A 26,788-nucleotide genomic window follows, 5' to 3' on the forward strand; every position below is an offset into this window, starting at 1 on the left:
GTCCATATTCATCATGAATATAGACACGGTGTTCTCAATAGCAAATTTCTCTACTTCAATTTTTATTCAAATTTTCAAGTTAATTTCTAAACTAAGAGGCCATTTACCAAATGTTTTACTCGGATAAGCGCTTACAAGTCACATTACCCTACCAAATCAATATAACAAGAACTAAGAATCTTACTCGGTAAGAGCGAAGACAAAGACTGAGAGTCTTATCCGGTAAGTGATATCGACGGCTCTTATCACGGTTAACACTTATCGGGTAAATTGTTGCATATTATAGGGACAAACCTACTTTGGTGGTTATGGTGGCACGTGCCACCATATTATTCATCCGTCGAAGGGTAAAAAGTTTTAGATTCGTAAAAGGTGTAACTGTATTAATTTGTTTTGTGCCACCATATGTATTTGAAATTACAATGAGAACAAGTTTTATTTGGTAGAGTTCGTTTACAAGACTTTTATTCCATCCAGACCCAAATTCGAATCATGTAACTGTCACTTTTTTTAGTCAAAAGGTGCTATTGATTGAAAAAAAAATCCGTATATTTGTTTCTTATGGTCAAAGGGTGCCACCGTTGGAAATTTTTTCCCTACAATTTTTTCTTATAGTAAAATGGTGCCAACAATTTGAAAAAATTTATGAGCTGTCCCTGACATGCTATATATTTTTGGTGGATTAAAATCTTACCCGGTAAGTAACTAATAGTGTTAAATTTGGGCAAAATGCATGAAAAAGTAACGTACTTTATCTTGATTCTTATTTTGGGTAGCGTACTTTCAACTTTTTTGGTACATAAAATGTAAAGTTTTAAACATTTAAATACTCGGATAACCTGTTGAAACATCAACACGGTAACCTGTTAATGTTTCGACCAATTATCTAAATACTTAAATATTTAAAACATTAAATCTTTAACTACCAAAATGACAAAATAAAAATCTAAGTTAAAATACTTATTTTTCGATATAACTTTTATCTCTTTTAACTCGATTTTGAGGATGTTTGCCATGAAAATATAATAAACATGTTTATTCCATTTTGGTGAATCACCGGCTCAACAAAATCGGAGCCTGGAACCTTCACGCTATCTGGATTTGAGTTCATCGCCGTCGGCAAGCCCTTTTTTCGCACCTGATTTCTGCTCAATCGTCTTCACTGAAAGCCATTTGACCTACATATGTATCGTCTTCCAGATCAATTAGTCGTCATCTTATCTCAAATCAGTTAAGTTTTTCTTCACAAAGATTGATCACTGGCAGTTGAAAGCTGGCAACAATATCCACAGAGGTTCATTGAGGGCAACAAAGAAAGGTATGCCCATACTCCGTAATTTTTAATTTGAGTCCTTGAAACTATAGATCTGTTGTGCTTCTTGTGATCTAATGCCTACACTTGAGTTTATGTGAAATTCAATGCTGATCATGTTGAATTTTCGTCTGAATATGTAGAAATTCTGATGAGACTGATCCGTATAGTTTGAGGATTTGGAAGATTTAAGTTATAATTTGGCGATGGCTTGGTTTAGTGGGAAGGTCTCGTTGGGGAACTTCCCGGATTTAGCTGGAGCTGTTAACAAGTTCAGTGAGAGCGTCAAGAACATTGAGAAGAACTTTGACAGTGCTCTTGGTTTTGAAGACAAGGCTGGTGGTACTACTTCCACCGCTGAAGGTACCTCACTTGATACGTCTTACCTTAAATTTGAAATCAACCTTTCATTTCTTCTTTTAGTATTCCACTACACAAAAACGTCTACGATATTATACCATAAAACACATGGAATATAGCTATTTGGGGTCATTTGTTTGTGGAGTTGGACTGAACTAGTTGGACGGGATGCTTGTATGGCCAGGGGTTATTGCTCCATGCCTGATTATTTTGCCCGACCCTGTGTTTGTTGTTGCAAATGGCCCCATTTAACTCCTAACTATTCTTTGAAACAACTAGATCCCCCTTTGTTGTTGATACGATCTTAAGTTACACTCTTCGAGTGAGTGCCAACTCCAGAATTAACAGGAAGGAGAAGAGTAGAGATAGAAGACAAGGAATTTCCAGCATAAAAGACATCACTTACATTCCCTTTTTCCTCCCTTTTACATGGTTACGACAACTAAGGGAAAGCTATAAGTTGGTTTCCAGACATGGTTACTTTCCTACAATTAAGATTAACCACTCAACATGTATAACTACCACAACTACTTAACCATATGCCACACCTGCTACTTTGACCATTTATTCTTAACTACATAGTTATGGTGCCACTTAGGGGCCACCCGACTTCGGCTGGAACGACAGACTGGTTGCGCCTGTGGCTCGCTTGAACTGTGAGCTGCCACTGCACTTGTAAATTCTTGAGCTGCCGTATCAGTTGTACCAAACTTCAACAAAAGTGAATACACAACTTCGTATTAGTGTCAAATCAAAGCATCATTCAAAACCTGGAACACTTAAAATGAAACAAAAAGTTCAATCTAAATGGTACCATTCGATGTCCAACATGGTGAGTTACTGGCATCAAATCAACAAAAGAAGTACCGGCATCCAAAACCAAATTTTGAGGTATTTATAGTAAGTGTTCCCTTGTTTCATGGATGCTGCAACATTTGACAAGGAAATTCTAGTATTAGTCAAATTTATTAAATACCCCAGAGTAATAAGAGAATTTTGTGGACCCAAGTCAATATGATTATGTATTTGTAAATGTGAGTATGTGACTATGGGTAAATATACAATTCTAATTTAAAAAGTTTCCAAACAAGGGAACTTGGCAATTTTCATGGGAAATCTGATAAAAAGGTAATTACAAGTTCATTGTGGGGCAAGGGTGGAGGGAGTATAAAACACTAACATCCTAAACGAAAATAAGAAGCAAAAATGGTAAGTATAAAATGCCAACATCTAAATGACAAGAAAACAATAATATCTTATTTTGAAGCAAAAGCATCATCCATTTTGCAAGATGTTCTTTTTGGTCAAGGGTAAGGAAAAATTCTAGCATCGTGCTTCTTTTGACGTAAGTGAGCAACACGCCTTTTCTTGATTTCCGGTAGGAATCTTGAGTGATTCAATATTTATGGTCTGGTTAGGGACAGCAACATCCATCTCATGGCAAGCTTCCCACACAATTAAAAAGGCAACAAATTTCCAAGGAACAGAAGAAATAAAAATTAACAGAACATTAGTAACATCTTTGTTCAACACATAGTTAGGGAGTTTTTCACATAGTGTCCGCTTATAAAACAAATATGTTCCCATGTTATAATGACATCCAACCTGTCATCTTCCTCATATGCTATCTTAGGCACTCCATTTTTCTCAGGGATCTGTACACATCTGTGTCAATCATGTTTTTTTTTGAAGTATATAATATTTATATACGGCAAATAGAACAAATAAACTCACACACCCTCCTCACCTTTGGTGAGGTTTGAACCCTTGACCTCCTAGAAGGCCAAGGACTCATATCGCTAGGCCAAAGGCCCTTTGGTTATCAAGTTATGAGTTAGACAACATGCAAGTTCTTAGAACTTTGAATATGATGGGATAAACAGGACGCATAATGACTCATTGCTTGTGTGATGGTCACATTTGTTCATTGACTATTGTTCTTTTCTTTGTGGTGGGTCAATTGTAAAGACTATGACTTTTGTTTAGTAACTTGGTAGTTCTGCTGTGGCTTTTGGCATTGAAGTACACTACTAGCTAAAGGTTTTTTTATTTCGTTGTATCACTTTCAAACAGATGTATTATGATTTACTTTCATTCTTTTGTTTTGGCAAATGGCATGGGTTGTGCCAGTGTCAGACTCATGTTCGGGTTTGCACCATGACTGCTATGGTGATACACAAAGATTTTTGGATGTTAAGTAGTGGTTATTTTTGGAGTAGGGAACTTCAAAAAACAAAAAGTATTTGTCTACATATTTGTTCTGATGCTTTATTGTTATGATGTTGGAAAGTCGATCATTTTGAAAGAGGTGAGGCTGATGGTTTTTCTCTCTCTTATTGTGCTGCTATTAAGTGTATCTATTATTTGCAACCAGCTTCAGGGTCATGGCCTGCCGATTTGATGGCCTTTATGGGACAGAAAGGTGAGGATGGCACTGTTGAGTCCATGGAAAAACTTGAATCTTCAAGTCCTCAACATACATCCTTTTCCAAGGAAAAGGAAGGAGATCAGGCTGATAATCCAGCCAACGCTACTGATGAACATTACCAGTCTGTTAGAGAAGAAAAGGCAGAAACTTTAAAGCCTGAAGAGCATAAGGATCACCCTGCGGAAACAAACATCGATGTTTTGGAGGAGGCTAATAGTGAAAAACCTGCCAAAAAAAATATTGAAGTCTTGGAGGAGGCTAATTGCAAAAAACCTACGGAATCAAGTATTGCACTTTCTGAGGATGCAGATATTGCTGACAAACCCCTGGAAATAAATGTTGCAATTTCTGAGTATGCAGAGAATGTTGCTGAAAAATCTGCAGCAACAAATATTGCAGTATCTGATGAGACAACTACTACTGCTGCTGACCACAGTGAAGCTGAAGTGGATTCACGAGCAGAATTAAGTGCAGATCATGCTGAACAATCAGAGTTTGTGGTCCGTGTTCTCAGTAGGGATAGTTCCGAAGTTGGCTCTTCAAAAAAGTCTGAATCAATACAAGATGAGTCAACAAATCTCTCAGACCAAGTTGTAGTTACCTCTGAGCTAAATGAAGTGCACCCTGCTCCTGATTTACCAAAGGATGAGGATGGACTGAAGATACAGTTAGAAGAGGCTTCACAGGAAGTTTCTGCAGTTGAAGTGGTGAAACCTTCATATGATGGCCAAGATGGGATTGTGACTGAGCTAAATGAAGTTCAATCTGTCATCCATGAGACGACTAAAGTTGCTGAAGAAGGCCAACTGCATTCATTACAAAGTTCAGATGATGTCTCTTCAGTGGTTCCTGAAGTAGTTCCAAAGGAAAACAATGCAAATGATGAGATTCATATACCAAGCGAGCTAACTAGTGACAATCAAAGTGACATAAAGGAAAAACACTTGAGTTCAGAAAGCAATTCATCTGACAATGCAGATTGTATGGTTGAACTTGAGAAGGTGAAGAGGGAGATGAAAATGATGGAGACTGCACTTCTAGGGGCTGCTCGACAATCTCAGGTATTGAAAAGTTAAACTGTTGGTTTATGAAAACTTTTATGGTCATCCACTCATTTACTATGTCATCCTTGAAGAATGTAATCGCAACCAAGGGATGGAATATGTTAAATATTAATTGAAAATTTGGTAAGTCTGTATAGTATAACACCATGAACAAGTTACTGAGAGCAAATGAAATGATAGTTAGGGAACCTTCTGCTTTCAGTAACCCAGATGCCAGTTTATGCATATTTCAAATGAGAAATGGAGCATACTGGAACTTTCTTAGTTTATATGATATTTTAGTAAATGAAAACATATGCCATTTATTGTTTGCTGTGAACTTTAAACTGGTATCACTAAAAAATTGCCCTGGTTCTTTTCCCAATTAAAGTTATTGCCAAAGATGAGACGGATTGCTTGAGATGCAAAGAGTGATGTTTCAGATGTCTACTCAAATATGATTGAAACTATTTACTGTTATGACTATTTCTTTTTTCCTTTTGCCTAGGGTTATCATATTAAGTCTATATATGATAAAATAGGGGTAAGCCATCAGCTCCAGCAACAATCTTTCTTGTAGTTATCTGTTGTATAGTTTCCACTCCTTGATGTGAATAACAGTTAAAACAAATATCCAACACATTTTACTGTGTGTTCTTCACAGGATAAACATGGCTTTATCATCATTCTTTTACCACTATGTGTGAGCATAATTAAGTACCACTTTTACTCTTTTCCCTGCTGGCCCCAGAGACATCACAAGCTCCAAATATTGTATTTGATCAAAAGATAGAACCATGCGGTTAACTTTTTGTTTTGTCCATGCTTGTAAGTTATATGTCTAACAGATAAACCACGTCTATGGGATTTTGCGTGGACCATCAGGCACTCTGTTATACTAGCAGGCTAGATGAAGATAGTTTCATCTTTGAGCCTGTCAGTGGTTGCTGATAAGTTATTTAAATTTAATTTAATTCAACTTAGAGAAGTAAATTTTGTATTCATCATTGTCATATTTTAATATCATTTAGAAACGACTTAATTATATTAGGTTTTTTAAAATTTATTTTCTTATCGGGTGAAATGTTGATATTTGCTTCTATAATCTTGGAGAATACATTTTCTTTGCAACAGTTTATTATTGAAGTTAAACATTTTTATTAGTATTGTTATCTGTTAACAGGCAAAAGCTGATGAAATTGCAAAGCTGATGACCGAGAATGAGCATCTGAAGTCTATAATTGAGGATCAGAGGGTAGGTTCAAGTTTACCTTATTCTTTTTATGCTTTGCATATTGTTTCTTCCTTTCTTTATAAAGTTTTACTATTATCATAAAATAAGAAATTAACACAAGTTTCTCTAGAAGAGGTGCTAACGGAATTAACATTTTCTAGTTATGTACTTATGCCCCCTCCATAGTCTGTGTTGTTGCCACATAAAATATAGTTGGCCATCCAGTCTTGGTACCTATTTTAACACCATAAAGGGGCCGTGGAAAGACGCTTAAATAGTTGTTAAGAGTGTGCAAAGCTTGTACTCTAGTCAAACTATCATGTCAACTTCACTGCAGTTGCCGCCTGAACTTTAACCAACCGAGCTTCTCTTTTCTTCCTTCTAATCTCTCTCTTTCACATTAATAAACAGAGAAAATCAAATGAAGCGGATATTGAGTCTCTACGAGAAGAGTATCATCAAAGGGTCTCAACTCTTGAAAGAAAGGTAAACAGTTTGTATATTTGAAACTTTGTTTAATATCAAGGATTTTCGTTCATAGGAGCCTGGTTAAGAAAGGTCTTTAACGCTGGTAAAAAATATTTGTATTGAAATCAATCATCAAAATGTCTCAACTCTTGAAGAAGAAGAAGCTAGATAGTTAATATTCTTTAAATTGTTGTTGAGCTTAATGATTTCTTCTTTGAACCACGTAGCAAGAATTAATGGGGTGCATATAACTCCAATTATCGGAAGCATAGAATTAATGCTGCTGATATACTTATGTTGGTTGCTACATTTTAACTCTTAGCTTCACTACAGGTTTATGCTCTCACAAAGGAAAGAGATACACTACGTAGAGAGCAAAATAAGAAAAGTGATGCTGCTGCTCTTCTGAAAGAAAAAGATGAAATAATCACTCAAGTTATGGCAGAAGGTAATAAATTCATTTAAATCTTTAACAGGAGGTCTACTTCCATGATTCTATTTGCATCTATGTTTCCACATTGCATTGAAGGTTGTCTAAAAGTATATTTGTATGAATTACGAGTGTCATTGATTGATTGGTACAGGGTTGTGAGATTTCAGATGTTCTCTTAACAACTTTAAATGTGAATCTGGTTTCGACTGTTTTACAAAATATTTGCAGCCTATGCTACCGCAGATATGGTTCCAACCTTTTTGTGTAAAGAGTACATTTTCTATGATAAAAATGACGTTCCTATTCATTTTCATTCATTTAGGTGAAGCGCTTTCAAAGAAACAAGCTGCTCAAGAATCTCAAATTAGGAAATTGCGGGCACAGGTATGCAATAAAGATATTACTGTTTTTCCATTTGGCTGAAGTTGTTCCTCTCAACATATTCTAATATGTAAGAGTTATTTTGTGTGAAAGCTAGATTAGGGAGTTTGAAGAAGAGAAGAAAGGATTGATCGCCAAACTGCAGGTATTCTACTTCTCCAGCTTAATGGTTAAGATAAAGATAGGAGCCGTTTACCAAACACTTATCGAGTAAGCACTTACCGCAAAAGTCACCACTTTCATTTACCTTAAGGGATAACATTCTCGGTCATCAAAATGGATTGATAGTAAGCATTTATAACCCGGTAAGCATTTACCGGGTAAGACTCTTGATTCTTGCCTCCACTCTTACCGGGTAAGATTCTTGGTCCTTGTTATGTTCACCCGGTAAGGTAATTGCACTCGTAAATGCATACAAGGTAAGTGTTTAGTAAACGGCCCCTTAGTTTCCTCAAGTGTCTGTAGTCTGTATAAAGGGGTGAGAACACAACTACACTGAACATGTCTCGGTGGTTTTAGACCCTCAGGGTCACCTTTCCTCCATTTCATCAGTCCTTTTTGTTTTCCACTTTTTCAATGCTTTATGATTTAAAAAAATTATGTCTAGGGAACTCCTGCAATTTTTAAAGCATTTATGCACGCTACTAGCTTATATATATATGCAAAAAAGATACGAAAGTTAGACTGTTTACCTATTGTTGTTAATGTTACTTATCCTTTTCAATTACCTTCCAGGTTGAAGAGAACAAAGTAGAGAGTATAAAGAAGGATAAGGCAGCCACAGAGAAACTTCTGCAAGAAACAATAGAGAAAAACCAGGCTGAACTTGCTACACAAAAAGAATATTATACAAATGCATTGAGTGCAGCCAAGGAAGCTGAAGCATTAGCAGAGGCGCAAGCTAACAGTGAAGCCAGAACCGAGCTACAGAGTCACCTAAGAGAGGCCGAGGAACGTGAAGTCATGTTAGTTCAAACTCTAGAAGAGTTGAGACGAACTCTGAGCAGAACGGAGCAGCAGGTTTCCATCTGGAACATTTAAATTGCAAGTACTACTTGGTATATACGCCATAGGGTCAGGTTCATGAGAAAACCACAAAAAATGAAAAACCGAGGAACACTCTAGTAACCATTCATCTGTATGGTATTCACATGTGCATACATGATTTATAAGTAATTTTTCCAGTATGCATGTGTGCATAACATGCACACGTGCATAGAACCAGGAAACATCTTCAAATTACTTGTATACACATGTGCATATCGAACAAAGGAACGGTTATTAAGGTGTTCCTCGGCATTTCATTTTTTAGGGGTTTTCCCCTGAATCTCACTCATACCTCATAATAACTGAATTTCATTTTTGCAGGCAGTTTTTAGAGAAGAGATGCTTATGAGAGACGTTGAGGACCTTCAAAAAAGATACCAAGTACATTCAGCTTCCATAATATTTTTATCAAGTTAATCTTATGTTTATCTATATTAATCACTCACGAGTCAGACGAAGGATTGTGAGAATAGGAGTTAAATGAGAAGTATAAGAAGGGATCTGGACCCTTGATCACCTTTATCTCACCCCACCCCATGAATTGCGCTTATCATGGGAATTGATCAGGTGCATCTAGGTGCACCGCATTAGTGTTGATCTTCAATTAGGATTGATCCAAGAGTGGAGATCCCTTCTTACTCTTCTCACCATAACTTCCATTTCACCAGAACCCAACCTTCACCAGTCATCCATGAAGCCATTTCTTTCGACTTACTAAACTAAATGTATTATTTGTCTAGGCAAGTGAGCGTAGATGCGAAGAGTTGGTCATGCAAGTTCCTGATTCTACTAGACCTCTTTTAAGGCAGATAGAAGCTATGCAGGTTTGCTTTCATTTTAAACTTCCTTTTCTGATTTTTGCTGGTTATTTTGCTGAAACCACGTTATGTAATAGGAAAATACAGCTAGAAGAGCAGAAGCTTGGACTGCTGTTGAGAGATCACTAAACTCGCGGCTTCAGGTCCCACCAAATAAGTTATTGAATCATTTTTCTTCATTTCATCGGCATCTCTAATATTTTTGAATTTGAAGGAAGCGGAGGCCAAATCTGCAGCTGCAGAGGAAAGAGAGAACTCTGTAAATGAACGCCTATCCCAAACATTATCTCGGATAAATGTTCTTGAAGTTCAGGTGCTTCTACTCATTGATTGGTTGCTTTTTGCTTCAACTTTATAGCAATCATTTGCTTACCATTAAAATTTATTGCAGATATCATGTTTAAGAGCTGAGCAAACACAATTAACTAGGTCACTTGAGAAGGAAAGACAGAAAGCAGCAGAAAATCGGCAGGAGTACCTAGCATTAAAAGAGGAGGCTGATACTCATGAAGATCATGTGAAACGACTTGAAGAAGAGATGAGGGAACTCAATAGAAAACACAAGCAAGAGCTACACGAAGCATTGACCCACCAGGAACTTCTCCAGCAGGTAGCACTTGTCGTTCCTTTATTTTTAGTAAGATTTAGGGGCTGTTTGGTTGGTTGTCTGTTGAGTCCTGTATGGATAAAGTTGTCCGTGCGGATTAATCTGTTTGTATAGACTGGGAAGGTTTTTGTTTGAGAGAGTTTCTTCATCGATGGAATGAGCATGTTCGGAAAAAACTTGGTTTTCTGCATAAAGCTCTCCCCTAGAAGCTTAATGAATAAGCCACTTTCTATATCATTAAGCCACTACCAAACAATCATGCATCACTAACCGAATAAGTTGCGAGTTCCATTAAACTCGTTAAGCTGCTAACAAACAAACCCTTACAGGTAGATACGTATATATTGTGTGAAGAAATTGTTGAGCATAGTGTAGTAGGGCCATGCAAACATGGTTTTTCTGTATCATTTGGAAATGTTTGAACCCTTGACCTCATGGGAGGCTGGGCTTTACTGGTAACCTGGGTACCGCTGGGCCAATGACCCTTTGGTAGATTTTGTTGTTTTTGTGGTTATGACCTTCTGCTACTAAACAATCTTTAACATTTTTGCTTTGTCAATTGCAATGTATCACTTCTATGTTTATAATTATCCTAGCATAAATATACCAATATGTGTTGTATCCCATTAGAAGTGTTACGACTTGTACATTTTGATGACACATCTTAGGATTATTTTAATGCTTTCTATTATAGTCTTAGGGGCCATTTACCTGATCGCTTACCTAGTAAGCGCTTACCGGTAAGAGTCAACACTTAAACTTACTTTATCGGGTAAGATTGTAGTCCATCAAAATGGTACTGTATGCAACAATTTACCCAGTAAGCGCTTTCCAGGTAGGAGTCGTCACCCTCACTTACCGGATAAGACTCTCCATCCTTATGACCTTATTATCGCTCTTACCGGGTAAGCTTCTTGGCCCTTCCATGTTCATATGGTAAGGTAAATGGCCCGGTAAGCGCTTACCGGGTAAACCTTTAGTAAACGGTCCCTTAACCTCTCTTCTTGTTATTTCCATTCCCCGCGTATTCTGAAAAGGCTATTAAATTTGAAACTTGTCCTTATTGTTTTATGCTGTGCCTTTGTTCTCTCTGTTTCTATAATATTATATATTTGCAAAACTCTATGATGTATGTCACCTCCTTCTAAGTCATTTGTCTGCTATTATGTGAGAGGTAAACATCTTACTGCCCTTGCCACCAGAAAGTTGCATCAGTGGATGCTTTAAGGACTATTTGTTCCTACGTTTTATTATATATTTGTTACTACTAATCTCTCTGTTTATGGAAATACTTCGAGTTATACTAAGTATGTTCCTGATTATAACAGGATATAGAACGCGAGAAGGCCGCACGTTTAGAACTGGAAACCACAACTCGTCTTCAGTCTTCTATTGTTCCTGAACAAAGTCCCATAACCAGAACTAAGTCTTCCTATGAAAATGGTAAAGAAGATATATTTATTCTCTTTAGGGAAAGTTCTAATGAGAACATAAATACATTTGAGAACCTGGGAATCAACTATTTATTATTCATGATGAATAACCCTAAATAATCATGAGTACTTTCATCATGAATATTTTGTAGTTCATGATATCATGCTATTCATCATGAATATTTCATAGTTCAGGTATCATGCATTTCACCAGGTTTCATCATGAGTATCTATCACGACATTCATCATGAATAGTTGATCCCAGGTTCTGAAAAGATTTACTGTTCTCATTTGAACCTGCCCTTTATTCTCTATTTATGATCCATTTTTCTCTTATTTTGTTTCTAACGTGTGGACCTAATGTGCAGGCTTGACTCGCAGAGTTTCAGGTACTAGCAGTTTAGGTAGTATGGAGGAAAGTTTTTATCTGCAGGCATCTTTGGACTCGTCTGATACTTTCTCTGAAAGGAGAAATCCTGGAGAACCTACCATGAACTCATATTATTTAAAGAGTATGACTCCAAATGCTTTCGAAGCTGCCCTACGTCAAAAGGAGGGTGAACTTGCATCTTATATGTCTAGATTGGTACGAGTAGATTCTGAATCATTGATGAAACTGATATATATAGGGTCATGTTCAAACGAGAAGGTGTTCAATTTGCGAGAAGGCGGGAAGTTCCACGATCATATATGATTGCACGTGATATACACACTTAATCATATATGATCAAACACATGTTGCGATGACCGGCATATGACGGGCGACCTTCCCAAAAGGCTGCGTTCACCAAGTCGCATGCGTCCCTTTTGGATGTATAATGTGTTTAATCATATATGATTAAACGTTCGTACGTGTAATCATATATGATCTTGGAACTTCTCGTCATCTTGCAAATTGATCAACTTCTCTGTTGATCCTCCTTTTATATATATAGAGAGAGAGGGAGGAAGGTTCAGGGGAAAACCCCCCAAAAAATAAAAAACTGAGGAGCATCCTGACAACCATTCATTTGGATATGGTTCTTGTATTTGTCCTTCTATAGCATCTGCTCCGTCAATCAATTACACACTTTAACACTCACCCTTGTCCAATTTTTGATTTTATTGAGTGGTTTATGGTGCATTGTGAACTTTAGGCATCCATGGAATCCATTCGCGACTCTCTTGCCGAGGAGTTGGTTAAAATGACTGAGGAGGTAGGCTTTACTTTTTCCCCGTTTCTTATCATCTTCTTTAGCTGCCATCCTCTTCCGCTCGCCGAGCAGAAAATATTCGATGATGTCTGTTTCTAATTACCTTCGATCTGCTGCGCTATTTTTGGTGCAGTGTGAAAAATTGCGGTCGGAAGTGTCTCTGCTGCCTGGCTTGAAAGCAGACCTAGAAGCACTAAGACGCAGGCACTCTGCGGCACTGGAGTTGATGGGGGAACGAGATGAGGAGGTACACCTTCACTTCTAATTAGGGCTCTAGCGTGTAGCTCAATTGGCAAAGGGTGGGGCGAATTTGCCGATATACATAATAGGTCATGGGTTCAAACCCCCCTCCCTTGCTAGCCTCAAACGCTGAGTGAGCAAAAAATTGTCCCCTAACATTGGTGTCCTTGGAGGTGGGTTCCTAGGACGGTTGGGGTTGCCGGTAATTATCTTTTTACCCCAAAAAATTATTTTTGATTAGGCTCCAACTTTTCTTAGACTTGTATTTTCCTACCAAATGCGATTGCGCTTTGTGGTAGAGGTCATGTTTGCCCACATTCCCCCTCCCTCCTAGGACCTGCTTTCGGGTGGGATATAAAGAGTTCGTTTGGTTTAACAAAACTTGTGACACTTGCATGCCCAAGAAATAAAAATGATGGGATATCAACGTGTTTGGTATGCGGGACGGGACAGGAGAGACGGACCTAGAGATTTTATCAAGTTGTTGGCACCATTTGACTATAAGAAACAAATATATGGATATCTTTTACAAAACCATCATTGGTCTTTTGGTTAGTTTATTGCTTTTCATATGTGAGGTCCAGAAAATGATACTAACGTGATTCGAACTTGGGTCTGGCCTCTGGCATAGAAGAAAAGCCTCTCAAACCAACTCTACCAAAGGGAAACTTGTGTCTTTATTGTAGTTTCTAAATATATATGATGGTACACAACAAATTGATACGGTGACACTTTTCACGACCCTATAACTTTTTACACTATAGCGGATGAATGAAGCAGTGAAACGTGCCACCGTATCCAATACCGCCAGTACAAAAACTTGTTATCCCATTTTTAGTGCGGAATTAGACTAGGATTGGACTCGACACTAAAATACATGGAACAAAATTAAGGAACATGAGACAAGATTGGTAAATTACTAAACTACCCATATCAGATTATTCCCCTAAAACCTTCCACAATTCTTTCATCTGCATCTAGTCCCGTCCGCATACCCTTCAAGAACATACTATAACTTGTAATTTTGCTTGCTTGTAGCTTGAAGAGCTTCGTGCTGATATTGTGGACTTAAAGGAGATGTACAGAGAACAAGTAAACATGCTTGTAAATAAGGTAAATATATTCTTCAAAAAAGAGCCAATAATATTAAAGATAGAAATCTGTAGACGAGATGATTTTTTTTCCTAATATTCAAAAAATGTTCCAATTCTTTCTATTTCGTACCCATTTTGACCTGTAACCGTTACCATCTAGTAGTTATTGATGACGTGGATGCCAAGTTGTCTACTCATGGGCCGTTTACTGAACACTTACCCGCAGTTTATCACTCGGTAAGCATTTTGTAAACGGCCCCTTATATTGTAATCTTTGGTTACGTGGAAAAATTCAATGCCAAAAATCAACAGATGTCACGTAGGCTGAAAGCCCGTTTATCAAGTCAAATGGGTATGAAGTAGGAACAATTTAATGTTTGTTAACCTCGTCAAGAAAATGATTTCATCTTTACAGTAAATAGAAACTAAGATAAATTTCGTTACATTTTGCCCAAAATGAATATCCTCGAAAACATATACAAGTTTAGAGGGAGGTTCAGGGAAAAACTACCAAAAAAATAAAAAAATTGAGGAACACTCTGGTAACCAATTCATCTTTATGGTATGCACATGTGTATACAAGTAAAGACGTTCCTCAAATTTTCATTTTTTTTTTTATAGATTTTTCCCCGAACTTTACCTACAATTTTATTAGATTTATGTTGCTAAATATTTGTATCTGCAGATCCAGGTGTTAAGTTCATCATCGATTAGTGCTTCTGCTTAAGGAGGTCATGCTTCGGGGGGTAAATGTGGAAATACATTTTATGACCTTTTTTTAATTATTTAATTATTTTTATTTCCATCTTGCATTTCTATATTTCATACTTGTATATGTATAAAATACTTTAATGATTTTGGTTTTCATTTGTTTTGTAACCTTTCTTTGTAAAATTGATATGAATCCAAGAACTACGTTTTGTTTTTTGTTTTTTTATTGGCAGGTTGCATGGAAAAAGTAACGTACTTTAACTTGATTTTTATTTTAGGTAATTTTAGAATTTCTATTTTGATACCTAAGATGTAAAGTTTTAAATATTTAAGTACTTCGGGTAACTGGTTGAAGACTAATTTTAGATTAAAAAAAATTCAATGTCACTAATTACGTCAGCAAATAATACTAAGTTGGATATCATATCATTCGCTACATCAGCATAATAATCAGTTACCCGGATGCTTAAATGTTTAAAACTTTACATCTTAGGTACCAATATAATTTTTTTGTATTATCTTGCAATAATTTTTCGTGTTCCAAATTTTCAATTGAAAAACAATTGTATATGATTACTGGGTCTTTTTTTATTAACCTGGATATCCAACCCGCTATGCGAGCCGACTAATCCTAAGGCAACCATCTGCTTTGCAGATAGTCCGGAGTCATCGCATTTGAACCTCCGTGGCCACAAGGGGATTTTTATTTCTCATTGTATTTGAACCTGAGACCTCCAGGTACTTTTGACCTTTTGAGTCACGCTCAAACCAATCGGGCACCACCCTTGTGGTTGATTATCGGGTCATTTACCAAACACTTGTTGGGTAAGTGCATACCGGGTCAATTACGTTAACTGTGCCGTTTTGCAAACAGTTGCATATGACTTCTGGTATCGCAACTTTATGACAAGGATGTATTTGTCCTCTGTTTGAAAAGTCAAATAATATCTTTATGAATACGCTCGACTAGTACAAAATTTGAAGGACCAAAAACATACAAGGATTTTTTGTCATAAGTCATCCCTTGAAAAACGTCGTGATCTCGCTGTGGCATCCAAGTTGAAGCTCTGTCTCGCTGCCACACCATACCTCACGCTATTTTGAACTTGAATGAAAGAGAAATAACAAAAAAAACCATGCAAACGAAATAAACATACCCTCGGACTTAACGGAGATGGTGGTAGATGATTGTTAGGACAAAGAACCAAATCCGTTAAAATTGCATACCTTAAGGTTTTTTACGTAATAAATGAAGTCTAAAGACTAATTCCGTAAAAATTCAAATACTACAAGGACCAAACCGGTAACTTACTTTCGGGTATAATAATTCTTTACAACAAGGAATATAACCGCCCAAATATATCCGACATCAGAATTCATGGCTCCAGCAGTTTCAAATCGAATATCGTTTCCCTTGTAAATTTGTAGTTCACGTGTTTGATGCAGTCTCCTCTGCTTCTAGTTCAAATGCTGTAGCGGTTTCCAATCCAGTCTCGTTTGCTGTAGGAATTTCAAGTTCAAATCCGTTCTAATGTCTATCTGTTGAAGGAAACAACAAACTAAGATTGGACGTTAATCTGTGAGCTCTACATTTCAAACACAACCACTTTGCGATTGTTCTAGCTCTAATACGAATAATTTAGGGTTTCTTCACTACAATTTCGAGTTACACCAATTTATTGTTTATCGATTTCTAAATATTCCCCCAAAATTCAAAAATCTGAAAGGTTAGATCAAAATATTTCAAGGGTTTTGGATTGAGTTTGCGTCTTGAAGATACATTTAAAGGTTCGACCAAGATCTAACACATGAGGTGAGTTTTGCTTTCTTCATCTCGTTTATATTGCTTCTATATTTATAATATGACTATGATGAACTCGAGTTTATTTTGAATCGCTTTTGTTTACGTGCATAAGCGGTTAATTATGTAATGAAGCTTTTCCCTTTGGAGTTCCAGTTTGTTGGATGATCCATTTACCTATATCGTGTTTGTGAGCTTGAGCCTTGATTCTGTATAATTATATAAATTTGATTTTGAACCACGGATTTATTAGCATAACTGGTTGATTATGTAATGAATCCTGTTCCAATTTTGTTGAATGATCCATTTACCTATATCATCTTTGTGAACTTGAGCCTTGGTTTTGTAGGATTGTGTCAATTTGATTTCGAATCACTTTTTTATGTGTATAAATTGTTGATTATGTAATGAAGCTTTCGCCAATAGAGTTCCAATTTGTTGAATGATCCATTTACACATATTGTGTTGCCTTCCTGTTAATGTTTTGTTTCTTACAACTGTTTAGACCATTATGAGGCATTTACTCTTTACTTTATTTCTTTTAATCTTCCTTAGTTTTGGTAAGTGTTAGTACCCAAGTGAAAAATGGTGTATTTGCTTTGCGGGTCCACAAGATGGCGTGATTTTATGTACGTGTGGCATTTCAACCCATTTACGACGGCTTAAAAATGATACTTTTGACTATGTCATTTGGTAAAGCCGAATGCCCTAGTTGAGTTAGTGCTTTAGCCTTACAATTAGTCCTAAGGGGCGTGTTTGGTATGCGGGACAGGAGGGATAGGACGGGACAAAAATTGCTGTCCCACATTTGGCATGACATTATACTGGGACAGGACAGGACCTGAGTGGGTCAAAATTGCATTTTTTTTTGTCCCGGGAGATGGGGCAAAATTGGTAAATTACTAAACTACCCATGCCAAATTAAAACCCTAATTCATTTTGTGATTTTTTCATCCACTACCTCTCTTTCGCCCATCCAGTCCCGTATATGTACACCTTAGGTGAACTAGGTCTTTCGTGCAAACTCAAAACTCTTTCTTTATCAAGTAGCCCACGTCGCGAGAACCCTTTTTCTCAATAGAACCAATAGTATCTATGCATGCTCTCTCTCCTCAAACTTCAACCGATTATATTAATGATTTGAAGCTATCTAAACCTTGAGATCTTCACATTTGAGAAAAGGCAGGTTCAGATCTCTCCACTTTGTTATCGGTCTTGCGATCTAGGGTTTAATTAGGGCAACGATGGCCCGATGCGGTGTGTGTATGTGTGTTCATTGTTTTAACTTCATAATTTTACTTGATCTTTACACTCATTTTTTATCAATCGATAAATTTGATCAAGAATGGAAGGTTGATCAAAAACGTTGTTTGTTTAGAGGGTTGTGAGTGCAAGAATCAAGCTCTTCTCAAGTTTTATACAATTATTTGTTCCATTTTTGTGTTGAGCGATACGATGATATCAAGTTTCTATAAGTTAGTGTGATTGTATAATTTATTAACGTTTTCACAATCACCCAATGCACATAATTTTATTCATATATGGTACCAATCTCTTCTTTGCCCAAATTGTGTTCTAGGGTTTTCAAGTTTCTAGTGGTTGAGGCAAATCTCCTTCAACTTATATTCTTGATATGGAGATGGATCTCGAAGCAAACAGGGAAAGAATTGGATTTAAGAACTTTCCCATTCGGTATGTGTGGATTTGAAATTAGCGTTTTTTAGCATGTCTTATTTACATATGTTTTACAATAAACATGAAGATTTTGTCTCTAAAATGCACATGTGAATAGTGACTACCTCACCTTGAGTTGGGGCTTGGATTTGTAGCCTGATTTGGAATGTAAAAAGTTATGAACTTTTTGATACAATTTTGTAAGAAAACTGTTAACACTAAGTTACTAACAATTTTCCAATCTTATCTTTTTGTTGTCTGGTTTTCTTCTTACAGACGAGTACATAAAATATACTTCCTCTATCCCAAAATAAATGTCCACAATGAAAAAGGTGCACAGTCTTAGAATGCATAATCATTACGCTTTTTAATTAACTAAATGATAATTTTACCCTTGATAACGGAGGGAGTAATGAATTTCTCCATCTCATAATTAAGGGTAGAATTGGAAATATAAACTTCTGAAAGTGGACACTTATTTTGGGACTAACGGAGTTGTGGAATTCTAGAAACAACCATGTAATTAGGCAAATTGTTGAACCAGATAATACCCATGTACAATTTTTTTTTCAAGCCGGGAATCTTCACGGAAACCATCTCTTTACCCCTTGGGGTAGAGGACACGCTGCATACATCTTATCCTCTAGTCTGCATGGGGTTCATTGGGTTTGTTTGGTTTAAGGGAAGGAAATAACAGTGGACCATAGAACGTAGATGATGCTCTTCTTTGGCACTTTTGTATGAGATAAATAAAAGCACGTGAATGAGTTGCAATTCTTCATATGAGCCAACAAAGCCCAAATTACGATTTCTAAGAGTCGCTAATCTAATTGAGTATGCAGTAAGTTTGTTTCTTCCATTCGCGAAAAAGATCCAGAAAAGTGTTGGCCCTTCGCATCATTATGTGCCTATAAGGATTTTGAATCAATATCCTTGGTTCATCTAAACATCTCTGAAGATGCTGAAGCTCCCAAATGTAAGTAACATAGCGAATTACTCTCTTCGTCCCAAAATAAATGTCCACAATGAAAAAGGCAAACAATTTTAGAAATCTGTAATTATTACACGTTTTTAATTATTTAAATGACAATTTTACCCCTAATAGTATAGGAAGTAATGAATTTCTTTATCTTATAATTAAGGGTAAAATTGAAAAGTAGACACTAACTTTGAAAGTTAAACACTTACTTTGGGACAAACTAAATTAGAAATGTGGACAGTTGTTTTGTGAAGGATGGAGTATATGGTGGTGTTTGATGCATTATTTTCAATGCTGATGCGGTCTTTCTGTTTTTTTTTGACAGTATCTGAAGGAGAAACTTCCAAGGGAAAAGAGGCTGGATCTGATACTCTTAGAGGTATATGAAGAGATGTTTGGATGTGTGGCTTGTCTGAATTCCTATTACAAAACGAACCAGACTATTTTGTTTTCGATCTACTATTGAACTAACTACATAATATCGAAGACAAATTGTTGAACCACACTAAGGGTCTGTTTGTTAATAGCTCCATGAGACTCACAACCTATTCGGTCAGCTATACATGATTGTTTGGTAGTGGCTTAATGATATAGGAGTGGCTTCTTCAGTAAGCCTTCAGAGGGAGCTTTATGCAGAAAGTTAGGGTTTTTCCCAATTAGAAACACACTTCTTCCATCTATGAAAAACCCTCTCAAACAAAAACCTTCTCAATTTATACAGGCAGATTAATCCACACATACAACTTTATCCATACAAGACTTAATGGAAAACCAACCAAACAACCCCTAAGGGGCCGTTTACTAAACGCTTACCCGGTAACCGCTTACCCGGTAACCGCTTACCATATGAACATGGCAAGGACCGAGAATCTTCCCTGTAAAAGTGATGGCAAGGACAGAGAGTCTTACCCGATAACTGAGGGTGATGACTCTTACCCGGTTAACGGTTACCGGGTAAATTGTTGCATACGATGTTGTTTTGATGGACTAGAATCTTACCCGGCAAGGTAAATGAAAGTTTAGGTAAACAGTTCCTAAATAATACTCCCTTAGTCCACCGTTTTAAAAACGCCAGAGGCGTGCCTCAGGGCGATTCAGCCAAAAACGTTTATGAGGCGCCGCCTCTAACAGATCAGATTGTACGCCTTGATGGGTGAAGCAGTGGGCCAGCCCAGAGGCGTGTGTCTCTTCTCATCTATAAAAAAACCTTCCCTTTTTAAAACTAAAAAAACCCGTAATATTATTATGGAAACCGATCGACGTCTTATTCCTAATGGAACCCAAACTCTTATTCTTCTGCCTATATCAATTCAACACCAAACCAGTTAATTGTTAAGTTTTTTTGACTTCTATTGCTTCTTCTCTCCAAGACTCCAATGAACAGTCAACCATTGTTTCTTTGCTCTTCTCTCCAATGATTTCTCTGTTCTTATGTATATTAGTATATACATGCTGTTTTTAGGTATAATCTGTTTATATATATATGTATATGTATATATATATATATATATATATATATATATATTCTGTTTTTATCTACATATCTGTTATATATATATTCTCTGTTTTTTATACAAATTCTGTATAATCTGTATATATATATATATATATATATATATATAAATTCTGTATAATCTGTTTTATATCTATATAGACTTGGGATCACATGAGACCAACCTGTTTTCATGAGACCCGTGAAACCACTTTTTTACACTTAAAACTTCCCAAAAAAAGGGTAAAATAATGGTCTCACGGGTCTCATGAAAACAGCCTGGTCTCACGTGAACCAATCCTATATACACACACACACACTCTGATTTATGTATATATTCTTGTGAGTAATCTGTTTTACGTACATAATCTGTTTTTTATACATAAATTTTTTACATCATCGGTTTTATACACACACACACATATATATGTGTGTGTGTAGATATTCTGAATCATGGGCTTTATAGTTTGTTTATTTGTACGAAATTGTGCTTTTTTGTTAAGTGTTACAGATTTATAATTTTGTTGTTTTCTTTTTTGGGGCTTACGCCTCAACCGCATCGAGGCTTACACCTTACGTACCTAAGAGGAAAACGCTCGACGCTCGTTTACATTCTTAAACCTTGCCTTAGTCCCAAAATAAGTGTCTACTTTCTAATTCTACCCTTAGTTATGAGATCGAGGAAGTCATTATTCCCTTCATTATTAAGGGTAACATTGTCATTTAGTTAATTAGAAAGTGTAATAATTACACATCTCTAAAACTCTGTGCGTTTTTCAGTGTGGACATTTATTTTGGGACAGAGGGAGTAATAAAAATCCTAGCAAAGATGGTGCATGTAGGAAAATCATCGAACTATATGATATTATCTTTGATTCACTGTTTCCTACTTATTGATGTGTGTATGCTTGATTAATGATTCTAACAATAGATCTATGCTATTTTATGCTAATAAACAGTATTATTCTTCTCTTTTTACAGGATTTGAACTTGAAATTCCTATAGCAAACGATACTGGATCGGATACCGCTACAGGTACGAATTCTAACTAAAAGATATTGATTATGAAGTCTGATTTTGGCTGTCAAATTCTTTGTTGCCTGAAGCAAAAGGAACTAAATTGTTTCGATTTCTTAAATTATATACTCCCTCCGTCCTAAAATATGTGTCCAAATTTCTATTTTAGTTAGTCCCAAAATAAGTGTTTGCCTTCAAAAGTAAGTGCATACTTTCCAATTATACCCTTCAATTACTCCCTCAGTCCCAAAATTAGTGTCCACATTTATGTTTTAATTCGTCCTAGAATAAGTGTCCACTTTCAAAAAAGTAAATATTTTCTTTCCCATTCTACCCTTAATTATAAGATGGAGAAAATTTCTCTCTATTATTAAGGTAAAATTGTCTCTGGTGAATTAGAAAGTGTAATATTATACATTTCTAAAATGTACCATTTTCATTGTGGACATTTATTTTGGGATGGAGGTAGTATGAGATAGAGAAGTTAATTAGGCACTTCATTGTTAAGGATAAAATTGTCACTTATTAATTTTAAAAGTATGGCAGTTACACATTTCTATATATGTGCCTTTAACATAGTCGATATTTATTTTGGGAGGGAGGGAGTTGTAAGAATTTTGTTAACTTTTGAATGTTGGTTAAACCATAAAATTTTGAAACGGTGTCGTTCATTTATCATTTGATACTGATAACGGTATTCCTTCTTCGTTTTTTTTATAGGATATGAGCTAGAAATATCTAAAGGAAAGGAGACTGCAATAGCAACTGCTAGAGGTGCAAATTCTAACGGATAGATGTTGGATATGGAGTTTGAATTTGGGCTGTTTGTTTTTCAAATTATACTCCCTCCGTCCCAAGAACAAGTGTCCACATTTTTATTTTAGTTTGCCCAAAAATAAGTCGTCCACTTCCAATTTCACCCTTGATTATGATAAGGAGAAATGCATTGCTTCATATATTATAAAGGGTAAAATTGTCATGTAGTTGATTAAGAAGTGTAATAATTACACATTTCTAAAGCGTATACATTTATTTTGGGACGGAGGGAGTAATATAAATTTTGACGACTGTGAATGTAGATAGATTCTTGAACTAGTGTTTCCTTGATTTATCTTTTCCCACCAACAATAGATCTTGATTGGTTGATCATATACGTCATTTGATGCTGATAGACATTATTTGTCTCCGGTCTTTTGACAGCGTTTGAACTGCAAATTTCCAAGCGAAAAATTAGCGGATTTGAAACAGTGGAAGGTATAAATTCTAGCGAATATATATTAGGGGTGGCACCAAACCAACCAACATGTTACATGTATACCAACCATAGTACCAATTTAATTGGTATCAATTACAATGGATTGGTAGTACCGTACCAGTATACAAAATTGGTTGGTACACGGTATTGGACTTTGCATGCCTTGATAGTACTATGGTATCCACATATTTAATCATTTATTAGTTTTTGTATTTTTTTAATGTATTGATTATCAAACATTTTATGTTTTACTTATTTTGTTTCAACATCTGAATATTCGTTGCACTAAAAAACCCTTAAACATCACATTGGTTACCTAAAAACAGTTCGAATAAAATGACAAATTTTTATACATGTAACTTGAAGTTGGTACAAAACCAGTACCGACTGAAAAAAGTTGGTACTAGGTACAGTTGGTTGGTACACGGTGAAGGATTTTGCGTATCAATTATAATTGGTTGGTTACATGGTATTGGGAAAAACTTGGTATTCTACCAAGTCCACCCCTATATGTATATGGGGTCTTTTTATTTTTGGTTCTTTACAGAGCTCCTAGTAATTTACCTTTTGGTGTCAACTTTTCAATTCCTTCCCATTGTTTTTGACAAACTTCATGGAGCTCTCTGCGCTCCACCAAAATCTTTTTGCAAACTTTTTTGCAAGTTGGGGGTCATCATAGAAACAACTGCTCTACTATTTTTGGGTACAGTTCAGGTTTACGTACATCTTACCTCCCATATTACTCTACGTTTTTTTGACAGGATTGGAACTAGAAATTTCTAAGGGAAATGATATTGGATTTGGAACCGCTACAGGTATGAATTCTGATGAATAGATGTTGGATATGGAGTCTGATTTGGGGTGTCATATTTTTTGTTTTTTGAGCTAAAAAGAACTAAATTGTTATGTTTTTTAAATCATATGTTAAGAATTTTGGCAATGACATCAAATGTGGGTAAATTCTTGAACTAGTGTGTCCTTGATTTATCATTTCCTGGCAACAATAGATCATGATACAAAAACAACCAGCTCTGCTCCTTGGGTAGATGGGTAGAAGACAGTTAGGGCCCGTTTGTTAGCAGCTTAATGAGCTTAATGAGTCTCACAGCTTATTCGGTAGCTATACATGACTATTTGGTTGTGGCTTAATGATATAGAAAGTGACTTATGAGGTAAGCTTTTAGGAGTGAGCTTTATTCAGAAAGCCAAGTTTTTTTTTCCGAACCTACCCCTCCTAATTATGGAACACTCTCCTTCCATCCATGAAAAACCCTTCCAGACAAAAACCTTCTCTATAGATAGATTGATCCACACACACAACTTTATCCATACAAAACTTAATAGAAAACCAGCCAAACAGCCTCTTATGCATACATCTTATCCCTCGGACTGCACTTCCATGTGGAATATATTGGGTTCGTTCAGAATTTATTCCTTGGGTAGAGGGTTATCGGACATGTCTACATACATCCTACCCCCTAGACCCTAGACCCTAGACCCATCTCTATGAGAGAGATACTGGTTCATTTGGTTTGATTTGGTAATAGATCTTGATACTGGACTAGAGAAATTGGCACTTAGGGTCCGTTTGGTACACGGGATGGAACATGACAGTACAGAACAAAAGCTTGTTATCCCTTGGCGTGTCATTAGGCTAAGACATGACAAGACCTAAGTGGGACAAATGCATATATCCTTGGTCCCATCAAAATAGGTGGAACAAAAATCAGTTAGATGGAACAAGATTGGTAAATTACTAAACCACCTATGTCAAGTTAAAACCCTAAAACGTTCTATAATTATTTCACCGGCCTACCTCACTCTCGTCAGTTTAGTCCCGTCCAGTTCCACAATCAGGTTACCTAAGCCATACGTTGGATAGAGAGTTGTTTTAGTTTTCTTACTTTTCATGCCTTATTTATGTCAATCTTAGGGCAATGTTTGTATGCTCCTTCCATCTATTAACCCCCCCCCCCCCCAAAAAAAAAAACAAAAGCCTTCCAAATCTATAAAGACAGATTAATACACACAACTTTATCCATACAGGACTTAATGAAAAATCAACTAAACAAGTTTCCCTTCCTCCTCTAGTAGTTCTTAGTAATACCCTTTGCAATTCCTGTTTGTTTTATTATGTCCCTCGTGTGTGTCCCCGCTTCGTTTTTATGTTGCATTTTTTCACACGCTCCTATATTACTATGCTACCACTTTCTTCACATGTCTTGTTTTTTTTTCCAATCCCGAGGTCTTTTGTCAGTTTGTCTGACATTTTGAGGGATCTCGGAGGCCATAAAATCTTACGCACATTTTGATGCAGGGAATACTGATAAAGTCAACAGTATATTCACCATCGATAGTGAAGACGACTCTAATGACGACACTTTGGGCTTGTTTTTGAAAAAACGAAAGGGTGTTGAAGTTACTCGTCGTGCATGGAACAAGAAGAAGCAGAAGAGACTCCAAGTCGAAAAGACAAGACCCAAAGCGGTTAAAAGACCGAACCTTGGACCCGAGGGCTCTCGGACCATGACCAAGAAAGCCAACTACGAAAAGCTAGCCGAGGCACCCGTAGCTGGTGCACTTGGCAGTGAACATGGAGGCATGCTGACTGGTCCCGAAGCTGGTGGGTCAAAGGGTCCTGGAACGTGTGCGGCTATGCCATGTGACGGTCACATCTTGATGATTACGGTGAACCGGAACCCTGGTGATTTTAGCGCACCGGATGCCGGAAACAGGTTCATGAGAGGAGGATATAGTGAGTAGCTTTGAAGCTTTTTATATGCATCATGCGATGAAAACTGTGACTCAAATCTGATGGTTTATTACAATCAAACTTGTGGACTTGGGTTTGAACATGTAGTTATTTGCATGAATGGCAAAGGTACCTTTGTACTCGTCAGCATCAGGGGCGTAAACGAGCCGAGTTGACTAGTGGCTCGAAGCTCGAGTTTCAATTTGCTTCAATTTTTTGCACTGGACAATGTCGTGTCGTGTCGTGTCAACATTTCAGTATTTATGGTGCTTGTTAGTCGACTTGATTACAGGCGTAATAATAAAACTTAAACCGAAAGTGTAAAAAAAAATCTTAAAAGACTAGAAATGCAAGTTTTGAAATAGTTTAGAGACTATTTTTGTAATACAAATTTTACCCCCCAGGGACTAAAATGATCAATTTACTTACTTGAGGGGAAATAAAGAATATAGTATAAACATAGACTGAAAGTGCTATTTCCATCGAGGAGAATTGGTATATTGAGTATAATTGATATACAAAATCTTATATCATGTATCAACCAGATGTATTTAGTATTAATTAAATTTGTACCAATTTTTTTCAGTTGGTATATATAGGAACCGTTTTTGTACCAATTTCAAGTTACAAATATAAAAACCTGCTATTATGTTCAAATTTTGAGTAACTATTTGAGTTTGCAGGTAACATATGTGATGTTTAAAGGTTATTAATCATAGAAAATACAACTTACATTCAAATGCTAAAAAAAATAGTCAAACTACAAAGTCTAATATTCGATGCATAAAAAATTCAAAAACTAATAATTAATTAAATAAATATGTATCATGATACACAAGTTCCAATAATATATACCAATTAAATTTGCATACATAATATTATCGTACATATGGACAACCTACATAGACAATAAGGTGACAAATAAACTTGATATAATAAATAAATTTAATTTAAAATTTTACACAATATTATAATGAATAATTTTTTAAAATACAATATCCTAATAAAAAATATTT

The 26,788-nt window shown here is 36.3% G+C and overlaps 2 protein-coding genes across 9 annotated transcripts; both read left to right on the forward strand.

The window, feature by feature from the left end:
- Positions 1 to 1,051: 1,051 nt before the first annotated feature.
- Positions 1,052 to 15,028, forward strand: LOC112511087 (golgin candidate 5-like). 3 transcript variants are annotated; one of them, XM_025116497.1, is made up of 20 exons: positions 1,052 to 1,318; positions 1,456 to 1,675; positions 4,047 to 5,161; positions 6,327 to 6,398; positions 6,789 to 6,863; positions 7,179 to 7,293; positions 7,601 to 7,662; positions 7,757 to 7,804; positions 8,395 to 8,679; positions 9,028 to 9,087; positions 9,447 to 9,530; positions 9,602 to 9,667; positions 9,739 to 9,837; positions 9,916 to 10,134; positions 11,460 to 11,574; positions 11,933 to 12,150; positions 12,701 to 12,760; positions 12,891 to 13,004; positions 14,036 to 14,110; positions 14,777 to 15,028. In XM_025116497.1, the coding sequence occupies exons 2-20, from the start codon at positions 1,519 to 1,521 to the stop codon at positions 14,816 to 14,818; spliced, it is 3,081 nt and encodes a 1,026-aa protein (XP_024972265.1). In that variant the 5' UTR covers positions 1,052 to 1,318; positions 1,456 to 1,518; the 3' UTR covers positions 14,819 to 15,028. The 3 variants fall into 3 exon arrangements, with proteins under 3 accessions (XP_024972265.1, XP_024972268.1, XP_024972266.1); XM_025116498.1 differs by having other exon boundaries at positions 1,080 to 1,318; positions 4,053 to 5,161; XM_025116500.1 differs by lacking the exons at positions 12,701 to 12,760; positions 12,891 to 13,004; positions 14,036 to 14,110; positions 14,777 to 15,028 and having other exon boundaries at positions 11,933 to 11,953; positions 12,033 to 12,142.
- Positions 15,029 to 16,179: 1,151 nt separating this feature from the next.
- Positions 16,180 to 25,925, forward strand: LOC112510767. 6 transcript variants are annotated; one of them, XM_025116105.1, is made up of 10 exons: positions 16,180 to 16,381; positions 16,530 to 16,615; positions 18,183 to 18,295; positions 19,120 to 19,253; positions 19,582 to 19,635; positions 21,730 to 21,783; positions 22,486 to 22,539; positions 22,966 to 23,019; positions 23,782 to 23,835; positions 25,338 to 25,925. In XM_025116105.1, the coding sequence occupies exons 3-10, from the start codon at positions 18,237 to 18,239 to the stop codon at positions 25,781 to 25,783; spliced, it is 909 nt and encodes a 302-aa protein (XP_024971873.1). In that variant the 5' UTR covers positions 16,180 to 16,381; positions 16,530 to 16,615; positions 18,183 to 18,236; the 3' UTR covers positions 25,784 to 25,925. The 6 variants fall into 6 exon arrangements, with proteins under 6 accessions (XP_024971873.1, XP_024971874.1, XP_024971875.1 ...); XM_025116106.1 differs by having other exon boundaries at positions 16,535 to 16,615; XM_025116107.1 differs by having other exon boundaries at positions 16,551 to 16,615.
- The last annotated feature ends 863 nt before the right edge of the window (positions 25,926 to 26,788 follow it).

This window comes from Cynara cardunculus, assembly GCF_001531365.2.
Source record: "Cynara cardunculus var. scolymus isolate 2C chromosome LG 4, CcrdV1, whole genome shotgun sequence".
Taxonomy (NCBI): domain Eukaryota; kingdom Viridiplantae; phylum Streptophyta; class Magnoliopsida; order Asterales; family Asteraceae; genus Cynara; species Cynara cardunculus.